Below are 26,078 nucleotides of genomic sequence, written 5' to 3' on the forward strand. Positions count from 1 at the left end.
GGCTTTGTTTTACCCCCCAAAACGTTCCTGCTCGGGGGGTAGTACTTTCCGAAAGTACAGGAACCTTTTGGGTGGAGCTTGCAGCGCTGAACATTTCTGATTGGTCGAGTACTCGTAGCTTTTGTGTTGTATTAATTTTCCGCCATTACCCGCCATGTTTGAAAATATGCAGCGCAAACCAATTTATTTTCATAATAACTTCAAATCAAACTTGTATGTTATGCGGCGCAGTAGCCTACTTTTGGTTATAACCTGTCAACGTCTTGGAATTATAACGTGTGCTCTTCTGTTCTTTTCTTGCTTTAGTATTCGTTTTATAAAATGCTAAGCATTCGTGCTGGGACAGCATATTACGTAGGCTACCAAAACATTCAAACGGATTAATTCGGTTGCTGAATATTTTCTTCCGGATTTTCTTTGTTAGCCCGTTGTAATTGACTCAAAACGTTTGATACAGTTATGTGAGGTATGCGGTAGTTCTGCATAATTAACATTGGTGATACAGTACAAGCAAACTGGAAATCACCTTCCGCACTTTTATCCGGATAAAATAACAGGTTAATTCTAGTAATCTTCCCTTTAGCTTTTTCAGACTGCCGTAATTTTACTCAATTTTACTGCCATTTTTCAATTCCACGAAAAGACCAGGAAGACTATGGACTCATTTATGGTGCATGGTTCGCATCTGGAGGGCACACGTCGCTGCTCGGCTAGCAGTAACTTCGAAGGAAAGCAAACGGTGGCTGTACCACTACTAATTTACATTTTCACGCAAGTCCGAGTTTTCGTTCTATTCTTGTCATTTTGCGATTAGCCTATATGGAATTGACGACGAGAAAGTAATAAAACAGCTAATTGTTTACAACGTGTGCATGTTTCTGCTGTTAATGAATGTGTTTGAGAGGATATATGAAAATCAATAAATACAAAAGTAACCATATATAGTCATTGTTGGTAACCCGTTGTATATAAGTGGAATAAACCCCTCCGGGCTGTCCCGGTTATTAGAAAATAATGTAGGCTACTTCGGTGGTAGTATGGGGTTACAGAAGAACTCATATGACAGATGGACCGACGACAACGTCAGTGGGCTAATTTACCTAATCTTCGCGGTACTTTAGACCCCGGTGGAAACGCAGACAACCATTGGCTGAAGGAACCTTTTAGTTCCTGGTAAAGTAGTTCCTGGGACTGAAAGTTCCGGGTAATTTCGGTGGAAACGCGGCTTAAGACTATCATGCGCAGACACCACCAGGTGTGAAAGTGGTCCCCTTTCGAAAGACATGGAGTGGGGGGTGGGGGTTGGCGGGGGGGGGGGGGAGAGAAACAGCAGCCGGAGAGGGCGAGGGTGAGGACGGGAGCACGGGGATTTTCGATTGTCAGTCACGTCGGTCAGAATGCTGAGAAGTGCTCAATTACTGGTGCTAGACGGAGGTGCAGGCAGCGGTTATGCTGAGGAAAGGGCGAACTGGGTACAGTATGACATCGACGGCCACCGTCAAGCCTGACACACTGAACAGGCAGACACTGTTCTCAGATCAGCCGTACCGAAGAACTCGCCATGTCACTCCCATGGCAGAACCACCGTAGCAGCTGTACATGCTGAACACATCATACAGGGCCTCCCCGCCCCCACAAACGCCTCCATTTTGTGAGAGAGAGAGAGAGAGAGAGCGAGAGAGAGAGAGAGAGAGAAACGGATTGCGCACGGCGGACTCTGCATTCATGAGGTGCTGACAGAGAAATGACTGGAAACGTCTGGCACAATAAAAAAGGACAAAGACTTAGCTTCATGAATAATAATAAAAGCAGAAATTGCTTTCTCTCTTTCTCGCTCTCGGTCTCTTGCTATCTCTCTCTCTCTCTCTCTCGCTCTCTCGCTCTCTCGCTCTCCTTGCTCTCTTTCTCTCGTCTTCCCTGACTGCCTTCAGCGTTCTTGCGTGGTTCTGCTGGGCCTGACAAGGACCTATTCAGTCACAGAGAATGAAATCACACTCTTTAAGGAGATAGATTTCTCCCAGCATTCAACGGCAGAGCAGGGCAGCCATCACACTGTCACAGTAATTTGGATGAAAGTGGGTATAATGTGAGTCAGACACAGAGAGCACTGATATGCTTCATTCCCACAGCCCCAGCTCCGTGTGATTGGTTTCATGTTCACTCACGCACATCATCACCCGACGGCTCTACAGCCCCGGTCCAGAGCCAAACCGAATCAGCCACTAAGCCCCGCCTCTCCCCAAACCGAGTCAGCCACTAAGCCCCGCCTCTTCCCAAACCGAATCAGCCACTAAGCCCCGCCTCTCCCCAAACCAAGTCAGCCACTAAGCCCCGCCTCTCCCCAAACCGAGTCAGCCACTAAGCCCCGCCTCTCCCCAAACCGAGTCAGCCACTAAGCCCGCCTCTCCCCAAACCAAATCAGTCACTAAGCCCCTCCCCTCCCCAAACCAAATCAGTCACTAAGCCCCGCCTCTCCCCAAACCGAGTCAGCCACTAAGCCCCGCCTCTCCCCAAACCGAGTCAGCCACTAAGCCCCGCCTCTCCCCAAACCAAATCAGTCACTAAGCCCCGCCTCTCCCCAAACCGAGTCAGCCACTAAGCCCCGCCTCTCCCCAAACCGAATCAGCCACTAAGCCCCGCCTCTCCCCAAACCGAATCAGCCACTAAGCCCCGCCTCTCCCCAAACCGAATCAGTCCACTAAGCCCCGCCTCTCCCCAGACCGAATCAGCCACTAAGCCCCGCCTCTCCCCAAACCGAGTCAGCCACTAAGACCCACCCCTCCTTGAACGCCATTAGTCACCAAGCCACACCTCTCACAAAAACAAATCAGTCACCAAGCCACACGCCTCCACAAACCGAATCAGTCATGAAGGCCCGTCCCAACCCAAACCACAAAAACCACCAAATCCCACCCCTTCCGAAACCATGACAGTCACTGTCCCACGCCCATCTTCAAATCACAACAGTTAAGCACCGTGACCCCTCCTGAAAGGCCAACAGCTGCCAGGATTGGGCCAATCCGTAAGAGTGAGCTATGCGTGTGCAGTGCTAACGCTCATCGTGTAACGGGACACATCGCAGAGTGAAAGAGGCGGGCGGGCACTCATTGCCGGGGAGGGAGGTGCTTGGGGTATTTCGGGGAATGCGAAAGAGAAATGTGCTAGACTGCAAAGTGCTCGGAGGCAGAAGACAAACACACAGTCTGATATGAGCAGACATTACACTGGGACTAAAGCAGGAAGAGAATGATGAACAGAAGCAAACGATGCCATAACAAATATCACAAATATCCATATGGACATAGGGGCCAGCAATAATGCACTGACTGTGTGTGTGTGTGTGCATGCGTGTGTGTGTGTGTGCTGTGTGTTTGTGTGTGTGTGTGTGCGCATGTGCAGTGTGCCTAGTAACATGCTACCTCTGTGTGGATGTGTGCTCGTACTTGTGTAGTGTGTGTGTGTCATAGTCTGTGTGTGTGCGTGTGTGTGTGTGTGTGTGTGCGCGTGTGTGCGTGTGTGTTCGTGCGTGGGTGAGTGCGTGCGTGTGTGTGAGAGTGCGTGCGCGTGTGTGTGAATGCGTGCGCGTGTTTGTTGGAGACTGCTCCTGCTTAGGTCTTGGCCACATCCCCGCACCCCCGACAACCCTTTCTTGAATTCCCCACTCCACCCACTAAGGGCGCATTCAAAGACTCACCAAGATCCTTTGCGCCTTGACTCTCACTGGCCAGCTCGCCCATCCGCACCAGCGCGTCGAAGTAGCCCTTCGCTGCGAACGTCACACCTGGAAACACGAAGGCATTGGGTGAGAGATCGGTTAAGCATCCAATCACAGGTCATAGGAGGATGGCAGCCAATCACACATCACAAGAGGATGGCAGCAAACAACAGTCCCCATCCCTCAATCCTGTGGTTCATAGTCCTCATCTACCAATTGCCTTCTAATTGCAGGATGCCGATTACCATATAATCCACCACATCGAAGTAGCCAAACTAAACAGTCACATTTTGGAGATCAATTACTACAGAAATGTTGATTGACCATAGAGAAGCTGTTCTCAATTCTAGTCCTGCAGCTCTCCAGGAGAGTTAAGACGTCAGTTACCACAGACATACCATAAATGGAGCTATATTGACGGACCCTATGGTTCAAGCCTACAACCATCGATTTCAGAATGAATCTCTCTAGTTACAAAGCCCATTACAACAGACTTAGCTATTGATACTACTGTCACGGCAGTATGAAAGACAGCCTTGGCCGCAAGCAGGAATGAGCAAGGCAGAGCTGACCTCTACAAATTCATGAGGGGTCACACAAGATAGCCTACACCTTATGCTCTGGAAGCCATTCTCATGGGGACGAGAATGTTTCAGCAGCGAGGAGCATGACCTTCTGTTCTCCAACAGAAGTGTGCAGGGGTATGTACTGTAGCGCAGGTGAAGTGCGTAGGGGTATGTACTGTAGCGCAGGTGAAGTGTGTAGGGGTATGTACTGTAGCGCAGGTGAAGTGCGTAGGGGTATGTACTGTAGCGCAGGTGAAGTGCGTAGGTGTATGTACAGTAGCACAGGTGAAGTGTGTAGGTGTATGTACTGTAGCGCAGGTGAAGTGCGTAGGGGTATGTACTGTAGAACAGGTGAAGTGTGTAGGTGTATGTTCTGTAGTGCAGGTGAAGTGTGTAGGTGCATGTTCTGTAGCCCAGGTGAAGTGTGTAAGTGCATGTTCTGTAGCGCAGGTGAAGTGTGCAGGTGTATGTACGTACTGTAGCCCAGGTGAAGTGTGCAGGTGTATGTACCTACTGTAGCGCAGGTGAAGTGGGTAGGTGTATGTACTGTAGCACAGGTGAAGTGTGTAAGTGCATGTACTGTAGCGCAGGTGAAGTGGGTAGGTGTATGTACTGTAGCACAGGTGAAGTGCGTAGATACATGCGCTCTAATGCGACTCAAACACAGTGACTCTACATGGCAACCAAATCTCATAAGAAAGATTAAGTCTGGTACAGTCAGGCTGGCCTTGGCATTCAGCAGAAGAGAACTCAGGACTCAGACAACAGGCTGAACCTGGGGTTGACTTCCTAAAGCTGATTTACATACATTTAATCTGATTCTTTGAGTACTGCAGAAGGGCGTTTCATTTCAGACGCATGAAGTTGTATTAAGGCTACAACGGGATAACACTTCCTTATCCATAAATCAATAAAAAAAAGCACCCAGAATGATGAACTATTCAAATGAATTGGTGTGATAGATCATTTTTTGAAAAAAAACAAAAACAAGAATCGCACCTAGGCTCTGTCCCTTTAAGACAGCCGTGACCTGAATAACCCCCCCCACCTGCTCCAAATAAACTCTAGACTCCGATGGGCCTAACATTTTAAACCCCCCCCCCCTCCTCAGCTGCCAGCGAACAGACACACACAAACAATCACAAGTGCCACAACGTAAGAGAACTGAAAATGTTTTTTTTTGTTGTTATTGTTTCTATTTTTTTTTTTTTGCTTGAGCTAGCTAGGTGCAGTCGGTTGCTAAGGTTTTCCCGCCTGATCTCCAAAGCACGGTGGCCATATTTACAGCCTGGCAGCTCCTCAAGAGTCTTTTCTTCCCTAAATCACAGGCCTGCAACACGAGCCCACACCGGCCCTCGTGACTGAGCGCCGTTCCTACTCTGTGAGGCAGATTAGATGAAAAACAGGGCCTTCGGTACAGACGCACCAATTACCCGGGGGCCGGTAAACTCATCTAATAAAGAGAAAATGAAATCTGGAAATGCTGAAATATTCAGTAATGAGCACTTATAACAGCAAAATGACTCAACATGATTACAGGGCCCTTCATACCTTATCAAACAAAAATGCACAGACACATACGCAGACAGACCACAGATATGTCCCTGAGGTTTGTGTATATAAAAACACAACAGACATAAACCCACACAAAAAACACACGTTCTTTCTACAAACATCTAAAGTCATACACATACACTCTCGCTCTCCTACACAAAGGGACACACAAACTGACACACAGAGACACAAATACAAGCACAGACACACACCCACAGACACACAAATCACACATAGATAAAGCAAAACCTCTGACACCTTTTGACCCACATATAACAAAACGGGATCTGTCACTACCTCCCACAATGCACCAGGCTGCAGGCCACGGTGACCTAAACAATGGACTTTTCCCACACAAAGTATAAAGATTACATGTAACACTAACAAGAACACATAACTGACTGCATGTATGCATCACTTTACATCTCACGATCTGAAACAGTGCTACGCTTGTGCACTCCGACACAGGTAAAGTCAGACAGCAAGAAGAACGGACAACTAATGGACTAATATGAATTTGAACCGGATCGCTATTTTATAAAGAGAAACAAAAGAGAAACAAGCTTGAGAAGATGAAGAATTAATGTTCTGCCTTGATGTGAAGGTCACAGGCACCAGCCATGATAACAGTCTAAGCCCCCACCCCCTGCAATTTCTCCACTGACTCTCCCCAGACCCTGGATCCTGCTCTACACACAAAGTGCTGCAGATTTGAATCAAAGGCTGGGCACTGCAGTTGTGAGTTTTGCCTGAGTGAGCTGCTGCTTCACCCTCAGCCGTTTCAGTAACGCGTCCAAAAAAAAATGAGCAGGAGGGTCAGTCAGCCTCGTGGTATGCAGGACAGCGCACCGTCACATGATACGATTTCGCTCGCTCCCTCCCCCCCCGCTCTCTCCTGAGCAAAAACAGGCCCGCACTGAAGCCTGCTAATCCGGAGGGGGACAGCGGCTACCTGCCTGTACTACTGATGGAGAGGCTGAGTCTGAGGTGTTGGCAGGCCTCCGGGGGCCCAACCAAAATTAGGACAAAGGGGAGGGGGGTGGGGATAGATAGACAGATAGAGAGAGGAAGAGAGAGAGAGAGAGAGAGAGATACTCACTGGAGAGGGCCTTCTCGTAGCTCTTCCCCATGGTGATAAAGTTGCGCAGGCAGGGGTTGAACTGCTCCATGATGGACTGAGGGAGAGAAAGACAGATTGAGAGAGTTGAGTTTAACATTGAGACAAATGCAGAAAGACAGCATACATTTACTATTATCAGGAATGGCAACTGCAGATTGAAGTTAGACACACACACACACACACAATGCAGCAGAATGATAAACACAAATTTGAGTGTGTGTGTGTGTGAGCATACACTACATGGCCAAAAGTATGTGGACAACTGACACCCAACATCTCATCCAAAATTATGGACATTAATATGGAGTCAGTCCACCCTTTGCTGCTATAACAACCCCCTGCTGAAAGAGAAAAAGGTCCTCCCCAAAAATTATTGGGGAAGCACAGAATCATCAAGAATGCTGCAGAATTAAGATTTGCCTTCACTGGAACCGAGGTGCCTAGCCAAAACCAGAAAAAAAAACATGCCCACACCAAGAGGTGTCCAGATACTTTTGGTCATATAGTGTATTTGCACGCATGTGACTGTGTGTGTGTGTGTGTGTGTGTGTATGTGTGTGTGTGTGTGTGTCCGTATAAATCCAGCCCCCTACAGGGAGTTTCTCCAGGTGCTATCAGGCACAGTGCCAAACACACACTTAACAAACCAAACGTGAAAAACACACCTCCATTCCCCTGAGTCGGCTCTCTAAAGCCCTACCACAGCTCCCAGCTCCCAGCCCCCAGTCAGGCCTTTCTGGGGTCCGTTCCACCGCATCACAACCGAACAACCCACCCCCCCCCCCACCATTCATCACCATGGCAACAAAGCAGACTGCATTCCTTCCTGGTTAGTTCGAGGGGTTCCGCTCCCCACCCACACAGTCCAATCACAGGTTCCCCCACCCATGGTAATGCGATACCTGAATTTCTGCATAGTCTACACAGCAATTCTGCACAAACATGCCATCACAGGAACTCTTTAATTCAACAACGGAAAGAGGAAGCCCATCAATCATCCAGGACGCAGCACCAAAGCATAGAAGATCTCTATGGTGGCTCCATCACACAACCAGGATGCAGCACTGTAGAGCGGAAGATCTCTATGGTGGCTCCATTTTAAATTCACCTTCACCAGACATTTTTCTGTGCCTCTGCTGAACTGCAGTAGAACAATCATTGCCAGAGATGGGAACAAAGTACGAGAGTCTTTACTCAGTCAGGACTACCAGCCTTCTCGTCCGGCTCATTTATTCAAGTCATTCATTTAATTAATTAATTATTAGTCATGACACATTTGTGTTTTTGGTCACACACACACACAGAAACCGCTCTACTACAATAGTAAGCAACGCATAGGGCCTACATCAATCTATACACACTGCATAGAAAATAATTTTTATCACTCACACACACATTAAGAATTGACATGAATTCTGTATCATTTATTATTAAGTAAGAACCCCTTAACAGACCAATTAAGTTAAAATCTTTAAAATAAAAAAGGATCCCCACTTAAGCCCACGTTAGTCTAAGACACAGAGAGCACCGCTGGCACAAGGACACAACTCTTTAGCTTGTTGAAAGCAGGAATGTTGTAGGAGAGAGGAGCTGGTGGCAAAAGATAAACCTCTTACTCCATGTTTTCTAAGGATTTGAGGGCCGCCCCTCCCTCTCTTTCCCCAATTCTATCTCTCCTCCCACTCTCCCTTTCACTCTGCCTCTCTCTGTCTCACTATGCCTCCCTCCCTCCCTCCCTCCCTCTCACTCTCCCCCACTCTCTCCTCCTCCCTCTCTACCCTTCTCTCGTTCCCCCTCTCCCTCCATTACTTGCTCTCTCTCTCTCTCTCTCTCTCTCTCTCCTCACTCACTCGTCTTCACAAACGCAAGGAGGATGGACCACCGCCAAACCTTCGCAAAGAGACTCATCTATTCTGGCCCGCAAGATTAAGCGCTCTGATTGGCCGAGTCTGAGGGTCACCTTCCTTCGTCCCGCGGGCTTACGCAGCCGTTAAACTGGGCTGCGACGAACGGGGACGGCGTGAGTTCCGGTCGCCGGGAGCGTCCGCCAAATTGCGCGGGCCGCGGGGGGCGCTCACCCGGAGCACAGGTGGAGCGAGGCGAGCCAGCCCGGCGCGTTCCCGACGGCAACGCAGCAAAGCCGACCTTCAGAGAGCGTCTGCCTGGAGAGCGCAGCGCGCGAGCGCGTAGTCAGTACGAGCGCCCCCACCCCCCACCCCCCCCCACTTTCAGGGCTGTGCTTAAGGGCTCTCCGGACACAGCCTTGCGTAATGGTGTAATTAACACAGCGGCGCTCTGCTGTTTAAAAGCAATAGCCTGCTAATTCCCCTCAGCTGCACTTCACCGCTGCATTTGCTCAGCGGCGTTAGGGGAGAAAGGGCAGGAGTGAGCCGCGGACCTAGCGGTGGAGGCGCTCACTTTATTAAGCCTGTGTGATTAACGCAATGTCTGCCCATGATGGTATACACACCCACAGATGCACGCGCATGCGCGCGCACACACACACACACACACACCCTCACACACACACACACACACACACACACCCTCACACACACACACACACTCACACACACACACACACTCACACACTCACACACACACAGTAGACGGTCTTTCCCTCTGAAAGACAGACACACACTCACACTCATTAGATGGTCTTCCTCCCCCTGAAATACACACAGAGACACACACACACAGAAACACGCACAGAGCATCGCTCCGCAAGATGAAAGGCTTGCGCACACACACACACACACACACACCCCCGGGGAGAGGAAGCAGAACTATATTTGTGCTGACTGTCTTCCTGGCTCTTATATAACGCCTCAGCGGCAGGGCGTCTCGCTGAGACGGGCGCTCCAGAGCCGCCCGCGTCGCGCGGGAAGGCGCCGCTCACACTCCAATAAAACCACGGAAACGAAGGAAAAGCAGCGTCTCCGCCCAGCGAACGGACGGCGCAGGGGCTGATGGGAGATCCTTCAGCGGGGGGGGGGGCTATTAAAGGATGTGCATTTGTATTTGTAGCTTTCAGAAAGAGCTTGTATTTATTTATTTTTATAGCAAAGCATGCACGCACACACATACCCACAAACGATTATGTGCACCAGCAGGAAAGTACGTACACTTGCGCGCACACACTCACACACAAAACTGCACATGCACACAGATACACGTGTGTGCAACCATAAAAGCACACACACACACACGCGCGCACACACATCTGGTTTCAGTTGTGCGTTTGTGCTTGTGGTGTGTGCATGCTTGTTCCACACGTGACTCCTGCCTTCGGTCTCTCCCATGCGGCAAACAGTCCAAACTAGTCTGTTAAGTCTGCGGTGCAATCGAGGACACTCCCTGCTAGGTAAAAACAGTAGCCGTATCATTTCAAGCTACCCTGACTCTGTAAGAGGATTATGGCAGACAGCTGGGCTGCTTTTGAACTGGTGTAAGGCATTTATCTTCAGCTACCCATCTACCCAGAACTCCTACAGACAAGGTTTATATATCTATACACTACAGATGGAGTTTAAACATCTAAACTACAGACCGGGTATACATATACACTTGCATAGAGTACAGTAAAATGACAACTGCATATAACAGTATTTCTTACTAGGGCCAAAAACATATAATGCATCGTATAGAACACATTTAGGCATACATAGCCATATAGGCCTATTTAGAGATGTGTAAGAGCACTTCATTGCCTCGTTTTGGGAAAATGGGTGACTAAACGCTTCTTTTGAGCACTTACATTACTAATTCGGTCCAGCCAGCCCCCTCCTAATTGATTCCTACCCTAGTTGCTGCTGTTAATTGAAAAATATAACTGGGGGGAATTATTGGACTGACGGAGTTTCATGAGGAGAAACGTGTTGAAGTGACACAACTCACCAAGAAGGCACCCAGTGTTAATTGAACCCTTACAGAGTACATAAGTCCAACAGAGTCGATTTAACACTGATAATATTACTGTGCAGAGCCTCCCGACAGTGTGTTTGCGGAGACAGCTCTGAGGAATCCCAAGTACCTGTAAACAGGGCGTAGTGAGCTTTTAAAACCGTCATGCTTCATAACTTAGCCTATATAAACATGCCAGACAGGAACCAAGCACACAGCCTGGCGCACAGAGGACATCAAACAGGAACTCGACCAGAACTTCATACCAACCAACAAACACAGCTGAGAGAGGGAGAGAAGAGAAAGATATAAGAATATGGAGGGAGGAAGAAAGAGGGAGCGGAAAGCAAGGAGTAGAAAAAGAGGAGGATAGAAATGTAACCATCATGCCTTCTTTGGTGAGAGTGAAGAACAAGACGCTTGTGAGATACACACACTCAGATTTTCCTCCCCGAACAAACTATTTCCTGTCAAAAGCACAGCATTTTTGGGGCCTTCGCAATCCCATAAACACATAGGATAAAGGCACCCGGCCTCTCCGGGACACACCCTTTTCTTCTGGGCTCGTGCAGATCTAAACCTATCCTCTCTTCCCTCCCTCCTTCTTTCTCTCCTTCCTTGCCTCGTGAGCAGTTATTTGCTTTATAGTGAGTAAAGACGGGGTGTGACAGAACAGAGTTGGCTCAGCACAAAAACAGTGTGGCATCAGTGGGACAGGCAAGGCTATATACAATATAGTGGACCAATTGCCTACACCACTTGCCCTTTTGATTATATTTGTTTATATATTTATTAATTTTTCTAATCGTATTAGTTGTTCACATTGTATCTGCAATTCTGGCCTTTCCCTAACACCTAAAACGGCAGCTATCAAATTTTCTAACTTGGAAAGTCAGGATGACCTCATACCACCAATACTCACCATGTGAGTTAATGTACGTGTGCATGTACATGCATATGTATATCGGCACGTATGCATGCATGCCTGTATGCATTCATGCATGCATGCGTGTAAGTAAAATAAAAACAGAAGGTAGAATTTTTATTTTTATTATTTTTTTAAAAACCAGGAAGTGCCTCGGGCCATACAGGCAGAAACGGGACGCTCGGGGTAACGGCGCAGGTACCGCATGCCCCGGCTGCGTCGCGCTGCGCAGGGCCGCATTCCGCAGGCGTGCCGCTAATCGACCGCGGGAGGGGCGGAACAGGGAGAGTGAGCCCGCCGCGGTAATGGCTACCCTAAAACTACGCCCCCCCCCCCCGCTCTGTAATTACACAGGAGCCTAACGGCAGGTGCGGCGGGGACTTCTCTTCTGTCGGCTGCGGCCGCCGGCGGAGCCGAGTCTGACAGCCCCGGAGATCTCCCGTCCCTCGCGCATGCTCAGGCGGCGGCGGGCGGGACGCATTTTGCATGCAGGCTGCACGTGTGCATGCCTGTGCATGCGTGTGTGCGCGCGTTCGTGGAGCGTGCGCTTGTGTGTGGGTGCGCGTGGGATTTTCTTTTGCACCTCTGTTCTCTGTTTAGATACAGAGGCTAAGGGGAATGCCTGTTCCACTTTCACTGTGTGGGAACAATAAAGACATTAATAACTTTTAAAGTCAACCTCCACTCACTGTACATGCCTCCAAACTAACAGCCACCACGAGACTGTAGAGGGGCACGAACAAATGCGTGCGCACACACACACACTCACACACACACACACACACACACACACACACACACACACACACACACACTAAACTCTCTCTGACGGAGCTCCAGATTGAGTCGGAACGACAGAGCAGTAATGGGAAGAAAACTCATAAAGTCTTTCATTATGCTGAGGAATCCCATGAATGCAGATCCTTCACTCAGCACAGCACAGCATACAGCACAGTGATGTAGAGTATATCAGCAGTCAGGTACAGTATTAGGGTAGTAATGTAGAGTATAGCAGCAGTCAGGTACAGTATGAGGGTAGTAATGTAGAGTATAGCAGCAGTCAGGTACAGTATGAGGGTAGTAATGTAGAGTATAGCAGCAGTCAGGTACAGTATTAGGGTAGTAATGTAGAGTATAGCAGCAGTCAGGTACAGTATTATGGTAGTAATGTAGAGTATAGCAGCAGTCAGGTACAGTATTAGGGTAGTAATGTAGAGTATAGCAGCAGTCAGGTACAGTATTAGGGTAGCAATGTAGAGTATACAGCAGCAGGACAGAATGTAAACCAGGCAGTATGAGGGTAGTAATGCAGAGTATAGCAGCAGTCAGGTACAGTATTATGGTAGTAATGTAGAGTATAGCAGCAGTCAGGTACAGTATTAGGATAGTAATGTAGAGTATAGCAGCAGACAGGTACAGTATGAGGGTAGTAATGTAGAGTATAGCAGCAGACAGGTACAGTATGAGGGTAGTAATGTAGAGTATAGCAGCAGTCAGGTACAGTATTAGGGTAGTAATGTAGAGTATAGCAGCAGTCAGGTACAGTATTAGGGTAGTAATGTACAGTATAGCAGCAATCAGGTACAGTATTAGGGTAGTAATGTAGAGTATGGCAGCAGTCAGGTACAGTATTAGGGTAGTAATGTAGAGCATACAAACACACAGGTATAGTACTAGGGTAGGAAGGTAGAGTATAGATACAGACAGATGTCTCTCTCTCTCGCTCTCTCTCTCTCAGACAAATCCATAAATACTTGTGCACACACACATGCACGCATGCTCAAGCTCATGCACACGGGCTCATACTTAAAGCACTGGCTCTCTTAAGAAGGAGCACTGTGACCTGAATAATGTGCTAAAGAATATTAAAGAGAGCAGAAGTGGTGTGGAGCAGAGCGGTGCTTCAGTTTGGTCTGGGTGCGTGCGCCCAACCACACAGAACCTACAGAGCCAGGAGAGAGAGAGAGAGAGAAGAAGGGAGGGAGAGGCAGAATTAAGGGAGAATAAGGGAGAATGAGACAGAGTGAAGGGCAGGGAGATGATAAGCGAGGGGAGAGAGGGATTGAGAGGAAGAACGAGTCCAGAGAAGGAGATGGAGGCACTGAAAGATTCACCGATCTTTCAATGCCGTTAACTGGTGCTGCAGTTAAGGTTGGCCCCTTCTGAAAAGCACCGCTGCGGTTAAGTACTTCAGATGGGCATCCTCCAGAGTGCGGAGCTAACCGTGACTCATTAACCAGAGTGCCTCTCTAAAGCTGCACATCTCTGCCACTCTTCTGAAAAAGATTTTTTGATTGTTTCGAGAGCGAGCGGAACTTCCCGTGTACAACAGACCCCCCCCTGTGCCACTTCATTTCTGCGGGATAAAAATAAAATTCCTGGCCAGCGGGTTCAAGAGTTCGCGAAGCACCGGCTGGTATGGAATCTTGGCCGCGATAGGCCAGCTGCGGCAGGCAGCTCGGCAGGGTGGCACCTGATAGGCTGCGGCATCGCTCGGAGAGAGAGGGTTTCCAATCAGAGGGTTTGCCCTCGTCTCATCGCGACTCAAGAGGAATTTCTCTAGTCACTCGTATCGCACTACTTATACTAATGAACTCCTATGGTGCAGTGACTGCATACTGTAGAATGAAAAGAAAACTGGTAGCACATACAGCTAGTTACTGTAATCAGACAGGTACCCTCACTGGTCACTCCAAAGTTGGGAACATCATTATTATTTTATTTTATTTTAATGAAATAAAAAAGTGGCTGATATTCCATTGCTATATATCGTTGCTAGGCAATATGCATTCATTAGTATGATGTAATCCAAAGAACACAACATTTTTCTTTCAATAATAAGAGGTAATGCCGATCTTACTGAATGAATCACTGTTCAGCTCTGTTTGTAGTCCATGTTACGAATGATGGTGCTTTTGGAATCATATCTAGCTCTGTATGTGTGTGTGTGTGTGTGTGCGTGCGTGTGTGTGTGTGTGAGAAAGAGAGAAACACTTAGGCCTATGGCTTGGTTTTGTTTATATTAGTGTATTTTTCAGCTGGATGCTTTATCACTGATGTGTCACTTCTAACAGCTCCATGGAGAGATATATATTTTCCCCAAATAGCCCTGTGTGTGTGTCTGTGTGTGAAAGAAGTGAGAGAGAGAGAGAGAGAGAGAGAGAGAATATTCCTACAGACAGCAACAGCTGAATATTTGTGTGTATGAGTTTATGTGCACATGCATGCGTGGATCAATGGTGTGTGTGTGTGTGTGTGTTTGTGGGGGGGGGGGGGTATTTCTACAGAATAATGAGAATAAATAAACAGCTACAGATTCCACCAAAGCAATCCCCCTCTCTTCCAGCCCCCGCTCAGATTAAATGCCACTGTGGACACACCCCTGCAGTCCACAGGCAATCCTCCAATTATCTCTGACAGACAGAGAGAGAGAGAGAGACAGAAGACAGAGGGAAACAGAGAGAGACAGAGGAAAAAAGGCCATCGCTGAGATTGTCATCCTCCTTCTCCTTCTCCCTCTCCATCTCTCCCCATCCAGCCCTTCAGTGTTCCCCTCTCCTTCCCCCTCATGCTCACAGGGTAGCATGTCATGGGTTTCACGGCACACACAGCTTCCAAGTGCACATGGAAAACAGCAGAGGGGGGGAGGAAACCAGGGAGCCAGATCCAAGATGTCACCAATCTAGAGATGTCAGAGCCCCACAGGCTGCGGGGCCCAGCAGGAGCGGAGGGAGAATCCCACGCCGCTGAGCAATCCGAAGGAAACGTACAGCCGCACCGGCAGGCCATGGTTACCCGGGCGACCGACCGCGAACAACCTCAGCTGTGACTGAAGGAGGGACAAGTCTCATCTTAATCCCCCCCACCCCCACCCACCCAACCCCCCACCCCACCCACACTCCTTGCCAGCCACTCACACACATGAACCTTCATTTGCCATTGTGATGCCAAAGAAAACTTCACTTGCACCAATGTCTGTGCACGCAGGCATGCATGCATGGCTCCTGCCTTTACAGAAGCCTCCCCATCTCCAAAGGCACCAAGACTCCAGCTGTTTATTTCCAAACCATTCCATTACATTACATTACATTACATCGCAATACATCCCATTACATCACACTACACTGAATTACATTAATTATCATCTGTTAGCCATCTGCTCTAGTTCCAGCCAGCTCCAAAAATTTAGCTAATTATCTTCCTCAGTGCAACTACAACAACAGCGCACCCCCCACCCTCCCCAGGATTCAAAGCCGCAACATTTCAGTCCACAACACTTTTACCACACCACCTGCTTTTTATATTGATATGCCTTGAGTTTTGAATCCCAAATGGACGGGTGTTACAGAGAGTTCGTACAGAGAGTAACACTATGTGATTGAATGTTCAGGTACATTTGTTCAAAGAGGAACACTATGTGACTGAATCTTCAGTAGGTGCATTTGTACAGAGAGTAACACTATGTGACTGAATCTTTAGGTGCATTTGTACAGAGAGTAACACTATGTGACTGAATCTTTAGGTGCATTTGTACAGAGAGTAAGACTATATGACTGGATGTTCTTTAGGAGCGTTTGTACAGACAGTAACACTACATGTGACTGAATCTTTATGTGCATTTGTACAGTGAGTAACACTACGTAACTGAATCTTTAGGTGCATTTGTACAGACAGTAACACTACATAACTGAATCTTTATGTGCATTTGTACAGTGAGTAACACTACGTAACTGAATCTTCCTTAAGTACATTTGTACAGAGGGTAACACTACGTAACTGAATCTTTAGGTGCATTTGTACAGAGAGTAACACTACATAACTGAATCTTTAGGTGCATTTGTACAGAGAGTAACACTACATAGCCTAACTGAATCTTTAGGTGCATTTGTACAGAGAGTAACACTACATAACTGAATCTGTAGGTGCATTTGTACAGAGAGTAACACTACATAACTGAATCTTTAGGTGCATTTGTACAGAGAGTAACACTACATAGCCTAACTGAATCTTTAGGTGCATTTGTACAGAGAGTAACACTACATAACTGAATCTTTAGGTGCATTTGTACAGAGGGTAACACTACGTAACTGAATCTTTAGGTGCATTTGTACAGAGGGTAACACTACGTAACTGAATCTTTATGTGCATTTGTACAGTGAGTAACACTACATAACTGAATCTTTAGGTGCATTTGTACAGAGAGTAACACTACGTAACTGAATCTTCTTTAGGTACATTTGTACAGACAGTAACACGATAATGTTAAGCACGAGTATTTCTGTTTCGGTCGTGGGCGATGCCATTTGTCTCAGCACAAGAAGAATGAGAGCTGGAGCAAAAAAAAAAAAAAAAAAAAAGGAAAGCAGGAGGAGGAGGAGGAGGAATTCAGCTCTAAGCCTCCCGCCCCCATTGTGAGAACACGCGTGCGTGTGCGCGCTGTGCACGCGTGTGACAGCGCATGCAAGTGCACATTTGTGTGTATGTGCGAGTACTAGCATGCGCCAACAAGCATTCAGATACAACTCAGCTGTTTGTTCCCTTTCCACTTTAAATATTTACAACGAGAAGCCATTTCAAAGCTGAGTGACTATGTTCTGAAACATCACCGGACCGATTGAGGCATGAGGTTACTTTACGGTATAGCGCAAGAATGTCATGACAACGTGTTAAAGTGCTCTCATGACCTTATTGATGTGGACTTCCGTTCGGCTGCTGCCCTTCTCTGAAAGAAAAACAGAACCTATGGCTTAATTCTCAGTGATGTTTTCTCTGCAAAAAATGGAGCTGGTATTTGCACAAAACAGTCCAAAGAGCACCTACGCTCCATGTTCATTAACCAAGCAATGCAGATAGTCAACAGTCTCAACACACATGCACACACACACACACACATATATATATATACACACACACACACACACACAGTGAGTACCATAATGTTAGGGACAAAGACAGATATATATAATTTTTAGATTTTTAATCAAACAATTCACACGTGGTTAAAGTGCATATTCTCGGCTTGTTATTTAAGGCCATTTTTATACATTTTGGTTTCACCATGTACAATTACAGTGTTTGTATAAATAGTCCCCGTATTTGAGGACATCAATGTTCAGCACAAATGGCTTCACAGATGCTTCTGATTAGTCCGGTGTGTTCAGTTGCTTCCTTAGTGCAGGTATAAGAGAGTTTTCGGTATCTAGTTTTGATTCTAGCCAAGGAAGACCTCTACGGTTGACAGCTAAAAAATTCTCACCATAATGAAGAAAAAACCCCAAACAGCGATACAACAGATCAGAAACACTCTTCAGGAGGCAGGTGTGGATCCGTCAGTGACAACTGTGCAGAGATTGACTACATGAACAGAAATACAGAGGCTATACAGCAAGATGCAAACCACTAATTTGACACAGAACAGGATGGCCAGGTTACAGTTTTCTAAGAAGCACCTAAAAGAGCTGGTATGGTTCTGGAAAAAGGTCTCACTTGTATCAGAGTGACAGCAAGAGCAGAGAATGGCGGCCAATAGAAACTGCCCGAGGTCTAAAGCCTCCAACCTCCTTTCATCTGTAGAACATGGTGGTAGCGAGTGTTATGGTTTGGACATGTATGCCACAGATATTGGCTCACTTGTCTTCATTGATGATGTAAGTGCTGATAGCAGCAGCAGAATAAATTCTGAAGTATACTGAAGCATATCTCTGATTCTTTTTTCTTATTTCTCAGAAAATAAAAAGTGCTGTAATATCTACATGGTATTATATAAATTTATACTGCTTTGGCCCTGTCTTGGCTAGGTCTCACTTGTAAAAGAGGTTTTAAACTCAATGTGACTTCCTAGTCAAATAAAGGTTTATTATATTATTATTATGATAAAACCAAAATGTATACCCTAAAATAAAAGCTAAGATGTTCACTTCAACCACATACAAATTGTGTGATTACAAATCTAAAATTGTGGAGTACAGAGCCAAATTTTTTTTTAAATCTGTCCCAAACATTATGGAGCTCACTGAATATACACACACACACACACACCGTGTCTTGGATAAATACTCAATTCTGATTGGTTGACAGCCATGCATTATATTTGTGTATAGGCATAGTAATCCGGGTACTTTACCTCATTACAGTCCTAAAATCACTGCCCGAAAACTTTCAAATTGTTGGCTTAGAAAAGGAAACGTAACCACGGCAACAGGTCATAACAGTTGATTCACCAAACCAATCCCTAAGGTTAAATATAAGGACAAAAAGTGTTTTTATCCAGCAAATACCTTAGTTGCAACAAATTACATCAAGATAAGCATTTCTGCGGTCAGAGGTGCAGTATTTAAGATTGGAAATATTAATGTAACTTAGTTATTAGAGTAAATAACAACACTGACTGTTCATGATACTGTACGTGAAACATATCATACCAACAATGTGTACTTAGTTTTTTATTGTTAAATGTATTCTCTCTTTTCTTATGTTTTCGACAGCTGATAGTGATAGAATCCGAACTCAGGTGTCACCTACCGTTACCAGAGGAACTATATTTAGCTAAGTGGCGAATTTGTACATAATGGTTTTAGTTTTGTACTTGATTAAAAGGTTTTAATATGCAGTTTATTACAATTTTCCCATGTATTGTAGTTACAGCCATGGTATGAGAGATAGAAACCACTCCATGCCACTGCATATGCAAAATATATATGGCATTTCAGGGTGAGTAACAGTCCTTGGCTTACAGCCTTGTGCTAGTCACCACCTGGTCATTCCATATACGGCATGCTGTGGTGTATCTTACATTATACATATACAATATACATAATACACTTACACACACACACACACACACACACACAAGCTCCTACATCTCACGATGGTGACATAACACAGACACTTCATGCTGCCTTGTTGCTAAGAAACTACCCGTACAGACCTCCTACATGAAAAAAGTGTGCCACGTAGGAGAGCCAGGCGTCCTTTAAATGCATCGGCCTACTCTTCACGACTGCCAGAGCAATCCTTGGAAAAACACTTCGCTTCCAAAAAAAAAAAAAAAAAAAAAAAAAGAAGCCAGGTGGACACCGGAACCGAACCTTCCCTCACATTCAAGCGCTTACCTGCACACCGCACAGGCCGAGAGATTGCTCTACTTTTCGCACACTCAACGTCCTAGGCGTATAAAATGTGTTGGGGGGGGTTTTTGATCGTGTTAAGAGAAGCGCCCTGCTCTGAGGGAGAGTCTCTTCCGCTGGGGACTGGGAGCCCAGTTTCGACGCGAGCGGAAAAGACGTCACGGCGGTCGCCTTAACGGGGTCAGCGCGCGAAGGGACGCCTCCCACGGCACGGTGTGTTCAGTTAGTATGACGAGTGCCACTTAACACACCTGGACGGCCCTGATCCGCTGGCACAGAAACGGCAGCAGAACTAAAAAACATGGCCTCACCTAGATACTTGGCATTCCACACAACCTGCAGGAGCTCCCAAACACACAAAAGAACAATGAGTGCACTCACTCACTCGCTCTCGTTCTCTCTCTCACACATGCACTTATACACACACACACACACACACACACAAGCGCACGTACACACACACAGAGTCATGGCCTTGGCTTGACAAATGAGACACACCTGGCAGGTGTGCTGCAAGCTCTGATTGGCCACACTGTGGCCCTCCTCCCCCCCATCAAAACTGCCAGGCTAAAAAACTTTCGCCTGGCCACGCCTTCACCCACCTCCCCGCCCCCCCAAAGAGATGGCCTGGTCAGAGCTACATCAGCAGAACCCAAGCTGAGCCAGAGGGAGCCCGTAAGCTATGGTCATGTGTGTGTGCCACATACACACGGACACTCAAATCATTCCCACACACAAGAGCACACGTGCGTGTATTAGTGGATGTTCATTTGTGTGTGTGTGTGTTTATGTGGGGAAGGGGGAGGGGGGGGGCTGCAGGGGCCTAGTGATTTCCTGTACCATTGAGCCTGGATACTTTGAAGCTGAACATTTAAGCTAGCATTATCTTAAAGAGGGGGACACACCATACACCATTAAAGAAAAAACACACACACACGCACATGTACACAAATACACACACACGCACACACAATAAAGCACTTATGTACAGACGCTGAGAGAACAATCAGGAGGAAGCTGCTATTGACATAATGAAGATCATGAGGATAATTATCTGATGATTTCTCCCTCGGCAGCTATCGCACATAAAGGCAATTATAGTCTGAGGAACAGGGTTACTGGTGGGAGGGAAGGAGAATCAAAGTACTCGTGCAAGCGGACAGGAAATGACGTAATCACTTAATCCGAAGACAGATATGCAATCAATGGACAAGCATGCACTCTGTGCAATGCATGGATGTGTACACGCACACACACACACACACACACACACCTTCGTTTACATGAGTCACAATGCAGCAGTCAAGAGGCTTCACTTCGCAAACTGTACAGTTAATTACTCAGCAACTGCCCAACAAGTCCCTACACAACTACGCAGCTGCAGCAACACACACACGTACACATTCTACACACACATACACAGACACACACAACATACACATACATAAACACACTTACAAGCATACATGCCAGACACACTTGTGCACAGGCACGGAAAAGCCACATTATGCTACAGGACGTCCAGTGCAACCAGGAGGGTACCTGGCCAAATTAAACCAATGTCATTTATGTTCCCCCGGTCTTGGCCCGGATGTGAGCCTGTCGCTAGCGAAAGTTAAAGTCCAGACTACCCGGCCCAGCACACAGCCTCATCCACCCAAGCACTAACGTTCCAGGAAACGTTTCCCACAGGTTCCCCGATCAACGTGGCACGGATCTCTCCACGTGCACGTGTTCGCACACGCACAGGCTGTCCAACTGTCTTTCTCTCGCCATTTCTCCCTCTCTCTCTCTATTTCTGTCCGTCTCTCCATCCGTGTCTGTCTGTCCGTCAGTGAAAGGCTCTCCTCTGCACTGAGTGTAAGGTCAGAGAGTAATTCTCATCATGTCTCACATGTGCTGACAGCACAGTGAGGCAGACTTGCTCTCTCTCTCTCTCTCTCTCTCTCTCTCTCTCTCGCGTGCTCTCTATCGCTCTCACTCTCTCTCTCTCTCTCTCTCGCTCTCTCTCCCTCTCTCTCTCTCCAGCAGCAGCAGGAGGGTGTGAGTCAGACACACTCCAACCCCCAGCCCGGTACTGAGAGCGGTACAGAACAACCCAGAAATCACCAGCAAGACACCAGGCTCTGAAAAATCCTCACCTACCCTACCCTACCCCCTATCCCCCTACCTGTCACACATGCACACACACACGCACACACGCACGCACACACACAAACATACACACACTCCTCTGGAGTACATCCTTCTTTCAGGTTGTCTTGGACAGAGAAGGAGTATATGTGTGGGAAGAGGGCTGGGGTTTCTATGGAAACATGATCAGCTTGATCAACACTGTCACAGACAGTCTCTGGGCTAGGAGAGCTTTCTGCTCCTCTCCTGTGGGGGAGGGGGGGGATACTAGGTTAAACGGAAATGGGGGCTGGCACGGTGGTGAGCTAGTTTACGTCTGCTGTGCTTAAGCTGTGAAGATTAGTCTCCTGGCCTACTCCTCCAGTCTGCACCAGCTGGTTAGCGGGGGGGGGGAGGCAGTCCAATTCTCTCTCTCCTTGAGGATTCGTCGCCAGTCAAACCAACTCTCATATCTCACACGAGGGGGGGGGGGGGGGGAGGGAGGAGGGAAGAGTGTCCTTGACACCACACAAGAGGCCACAGAGGGTCACATTCACCCTCAATCCTCCAATTTTTAACCACGATCCCTTTCATCTGTCTCATTCTGCCGTTTCTGCCTTTCACACAGACCTGAGAGAGAAACGCGAGGACGGCATGAACCACGCTCTCTCCCCCCCCAGGGATCAGACTGGCGCTGGCTTGCGTAACCATTCCGACACCTCAACACACAAATGCAGAGGAGATCACAAACGGCGTGGTAACACAGGCAGCTGTAGGGTTTGGAGTGTTTTCGGTACGTGTGTTTGTGGGGGGGGTTTAAGAGGCGGGATCAGAGGGCAATAGAAGCTAGGAGGGAGTCACTGGATGAGTCGTAGGATTGGTTTGTTACGAGCGAGTGCAGCATATGTTACAAATCTGCCCACTCCCACCACTCCAGCGTCTGGGTCTGACAAAATCCGGAAGGGGGGGGGGGGTGGGTTGATGCTAAGTACTCAGTGCTAGTCAGTAATCCCAGTCCATCTGCATCACTCCCTCTTGCCTTTTCAAAGAGCTATACTACCTTCCCCCACATACACACACACACACACACACACACACACACACAGTGGCAACCCATTCTCAATTCTTTTTCAGTTCGGCATCTCCTCTGACAGGTAGACAGTGTTCTGTATCATGTGGGAAGAGAAAGATTCTTTTGTTCCCGTTTGAAGTGCTGAAATGACCGAGTATCATATGTTATAGACCGATGACGTCACATGGCCAGGAGCGACTGGGATTATCCAACAACGTACTGGATGAACGCCTGCCTTTTTCATTGTCATTTTAACAAGTTACATAAAAAATAAATAAAATAAAAAACACTGAATGGCGCGTTCTGATCCATTTGTAAACAATATACATAAAACGCTGGTGAACTCGTGAATCACAAGGCATTAGGTACTACTGCCAACTCCAGTCTGAAACCACTTGATCTAGCCAAATATTTCGCTCAACTTGTTTTGACGTGGAACACCCCCAAGGCAAATGTTGGCAGAACCTGTCGCAACAAGGCAGGAGTCACAAGAAACGAACACGCCTCTGTCGGAATGTCGCTCCGTTTTCTCTTTCAAATACAGTAGGCTACAAACTTAAGAGGAGATAGGCTACCTGTGGGGCTATGCTAAAATGAACGGATAATATGCTGGCAGGTGTGAGGAATGGTGCTTTTTTGTGCGTCACGGTCCGCAACTAAAGGTACTGGATGAATAAATACTTGGACGTATAGGGTGTGGATCACACTCAAAATCGAATAATCGTACGCCAAGCAGGGTAGACGCAAAGTTGCGAACTCCAGACTGACGTTTTACTTTGACTCACCCAAAAACTATCATTGAACCCGCCCCCAGAGTCAAAGTCTCAAAGCACCCCTCACCCCGAAAACGACGAATTACATAGCCTACCTCTGGCCCAGACCAAACGATCAATGGTGACTATCTAATTACAGAGTCGCATCGACTCTGCCATTGAGGACAAAAACAGAGTTTTGTAATATGTGGTACAGCATTAAGAAAAAAAGGAAACCTCACTGCGGAACGCCCGTTTTGACAACGATACCTATTTAATATCCCGATCGCAAAAGAACTACCGTGATTGACTAGTGAAGAGGTCTAAACCAATGGATAGCCTTCACCGCTTGTTCGTGAGCATGGGGCTAAGTTACCTGTTGCAACGATAAAGCTAAATTCTGTTACTCTAGGGATTAGGGACATAAGACATTTGATCAGATAAGATAATTTCCCTTTGCAATCATTGTGGATAGAAAACCGCGTAGTAGCCTACGCGAAATAGAAAACAGATAATAAACAAAAATACAAGTAGCCTAAATGTTTCACAAAGAGAACCCCCAAACCAAACACATATGATTGCTACAACAATCTAATGCGAGACATATCCCCGACAGCTAGCCTACAAAGCTAGCTTGCTAGTTCCCACAATTTGCAGGGGCTTACCTTGTAGACATTCTCCGTTATGCGATGGACCTCGTCGGTACGAGACATCTTGGAAGCTCCAGGCAAAACCATAAACAAGATTTCCCGATTGAAAGAAGAGTTATCCGTGAAAAAAGTATCTGAAGGCAAAAATAACGGTAGTAAAAGATTTCAATATATGACGCAAAACTGCGGTGGTATGAATACGCGGAGATGTCTGTAAGCGAAAATTGCAGCTTTTATGATGAGCTCGCTTACTGCACCCACACTAACCCACGCACACAGCCACTGCAAGGGGAACGGGTGGGAGGGAGAGAGTTGGAGACTAGTCATACGCTTGGAGCTTTCAATTTACAGGGTACCGCCTCGATTCTCCCAAAATCCCTCCCACTGCACCGCCTCCCAACTCCGGTATTTTAAAATAAACCTTTCCAAAATCGCAACCGTGCATGGGTGTCAGTCCTGAATCAAGTCTAACTGAATATTCAGCGATGCCGCGCAGTCGGAAGAGGGCGAGTTTCGTCTCCACTGCGAATCAAGTGGTTCAAGCCAAATCACGTTCCTGTACCTGAGCATATCAATTCTGGCCAGCGCACTACATTGACTGAAGATTAACTGGAAGAATATCTTGCTCCATTGCGCAGGCCACACCGTTTTAACAAACAGTGCAACCCCATGGCCCGGTTAAAATGTGAAATATGCTCCCGAATGTTTAACTTCCCAAAAGCATTCTTCGAGCTTTATCAAGCGCGAAGTTCTCTGTGCATCATCGACTGAGCTCAATCAGCAGTTTGAACAAGGACTTCTGTGTTCAATCATTCGTTTCCAAAAACAGATTGATTTCTCGTGTCCTTTCTCGAAGTAGCACCTAAGAAGAAAGAGAGGGAGGGGGGGGGGGGCAGTGGTGAATTATATCACTGTTATATCAAAGATTAAAGTGGGCCCTTGGAATGGATTCCAGATCCAGCACCAGGTTCTCTTAAGACTGTGCTCACTTTCCATTGATTATGGTCGTAAAATAGACCCCCATACCTTCCAGAGACCAAACGACAGCTGCCCACATTGATACCAGTTTGCGAGTGCAGAGAAATACGGTCTTGGAGTGGCTGCTTTTAAAATGTATCACAGCAATGATGCTTTAGAACCTGATTGTTTATAATGTATAACAACCGGGCCAAATAATATTGACTAAATCATATTGTAAAATTAGCAAACACATTATGTGTTCGTGTCAGGATTTATCTATCCATGGCACTAGCATTTTGGTGCCAGTTACAAATCAACTTGCAAACCTTTGTTAAGCCAATAGAACATGCGCAATGTATGCACAGCACTTCAAACGTGGAGCACTGTATACTCGAATTACGAGAATTACTTGGTGTTAATAATCTGAAGGTACGAACGCATTCTCGCGTTGTACCTTACATTGTTGCATCTAAAATATGGATAAATGGATCAGTTCAGCACCTGCTACAGTGGCCTATAACGGATGCCTGCGGGCGAGGTAAACGTGCCCCGTCTAGGACTCGTTGTTGGCTGGACGTTGGGAGTATTAATCATGGGTATGCACCACAATAATTACACAAAGC

The 26,078-nt window shown here is 47.0% G+C and overlaps 1 protein-coding gene across 5 annotated transcripts in view; it reads right to left on the minus strand.

Annotated features, from left to right (window-relative positions):
* Positions 1 to 25,347, minus strand: part of LOC135243667 (brain-specific angiogenesis inhibitor 1-associated protein 2-like) — a 62,862-nt gene extending 37,515 nt beyond the window's left edge. For 3 of the 5 annotated variants that reach the window (XM_064315647.1, XM_064315648.1, XM_064315646.1), the window contains exons 1-3: positions 24,511 to 25,342; positions 6,935 to 7,010; positions 3,695 to 3,781 (exon numbers count right to left, since the gene is read on the minus strand). In XM_064315647.1, the coding sequence (XP_064171717.1) occupies positions 3,695 to 3,781; positions 6,935 to 7,010; positions 24,511 to 24,582 (235 nt within the window). In that variant the 5' untranslated portion in view covers positions 24,583 to 25,342. Of the gene's footprint in view, positions 1 to 3,694; positions 3,782 to 6,934; positions 7,011 to 24,510 lie in introns of all 5 variants that reach the window. The other 2 variants (XM_064315645.1, XM_064315644.1) reach the window with 2 other exon arrangements.
* Positions 25,348 to 26,078: the final 731 nt, after the last annotated feature.

Source organism: Anguilla rostrata, chromosome 17 (assembly GCF_018555375.3).
Source record: "Anguilla rostrata isolate EN2019 chromosome 17, ASM1855537v3, whole genome shotgun sequence".
NCBI classification, from domain to species: domain Eukaryota; kingdom Metazoa; phylum Chordata; class Actinopteri; order Anguilliformes; family Anguillidae; genus Anguilla; species Anguilla rostrata.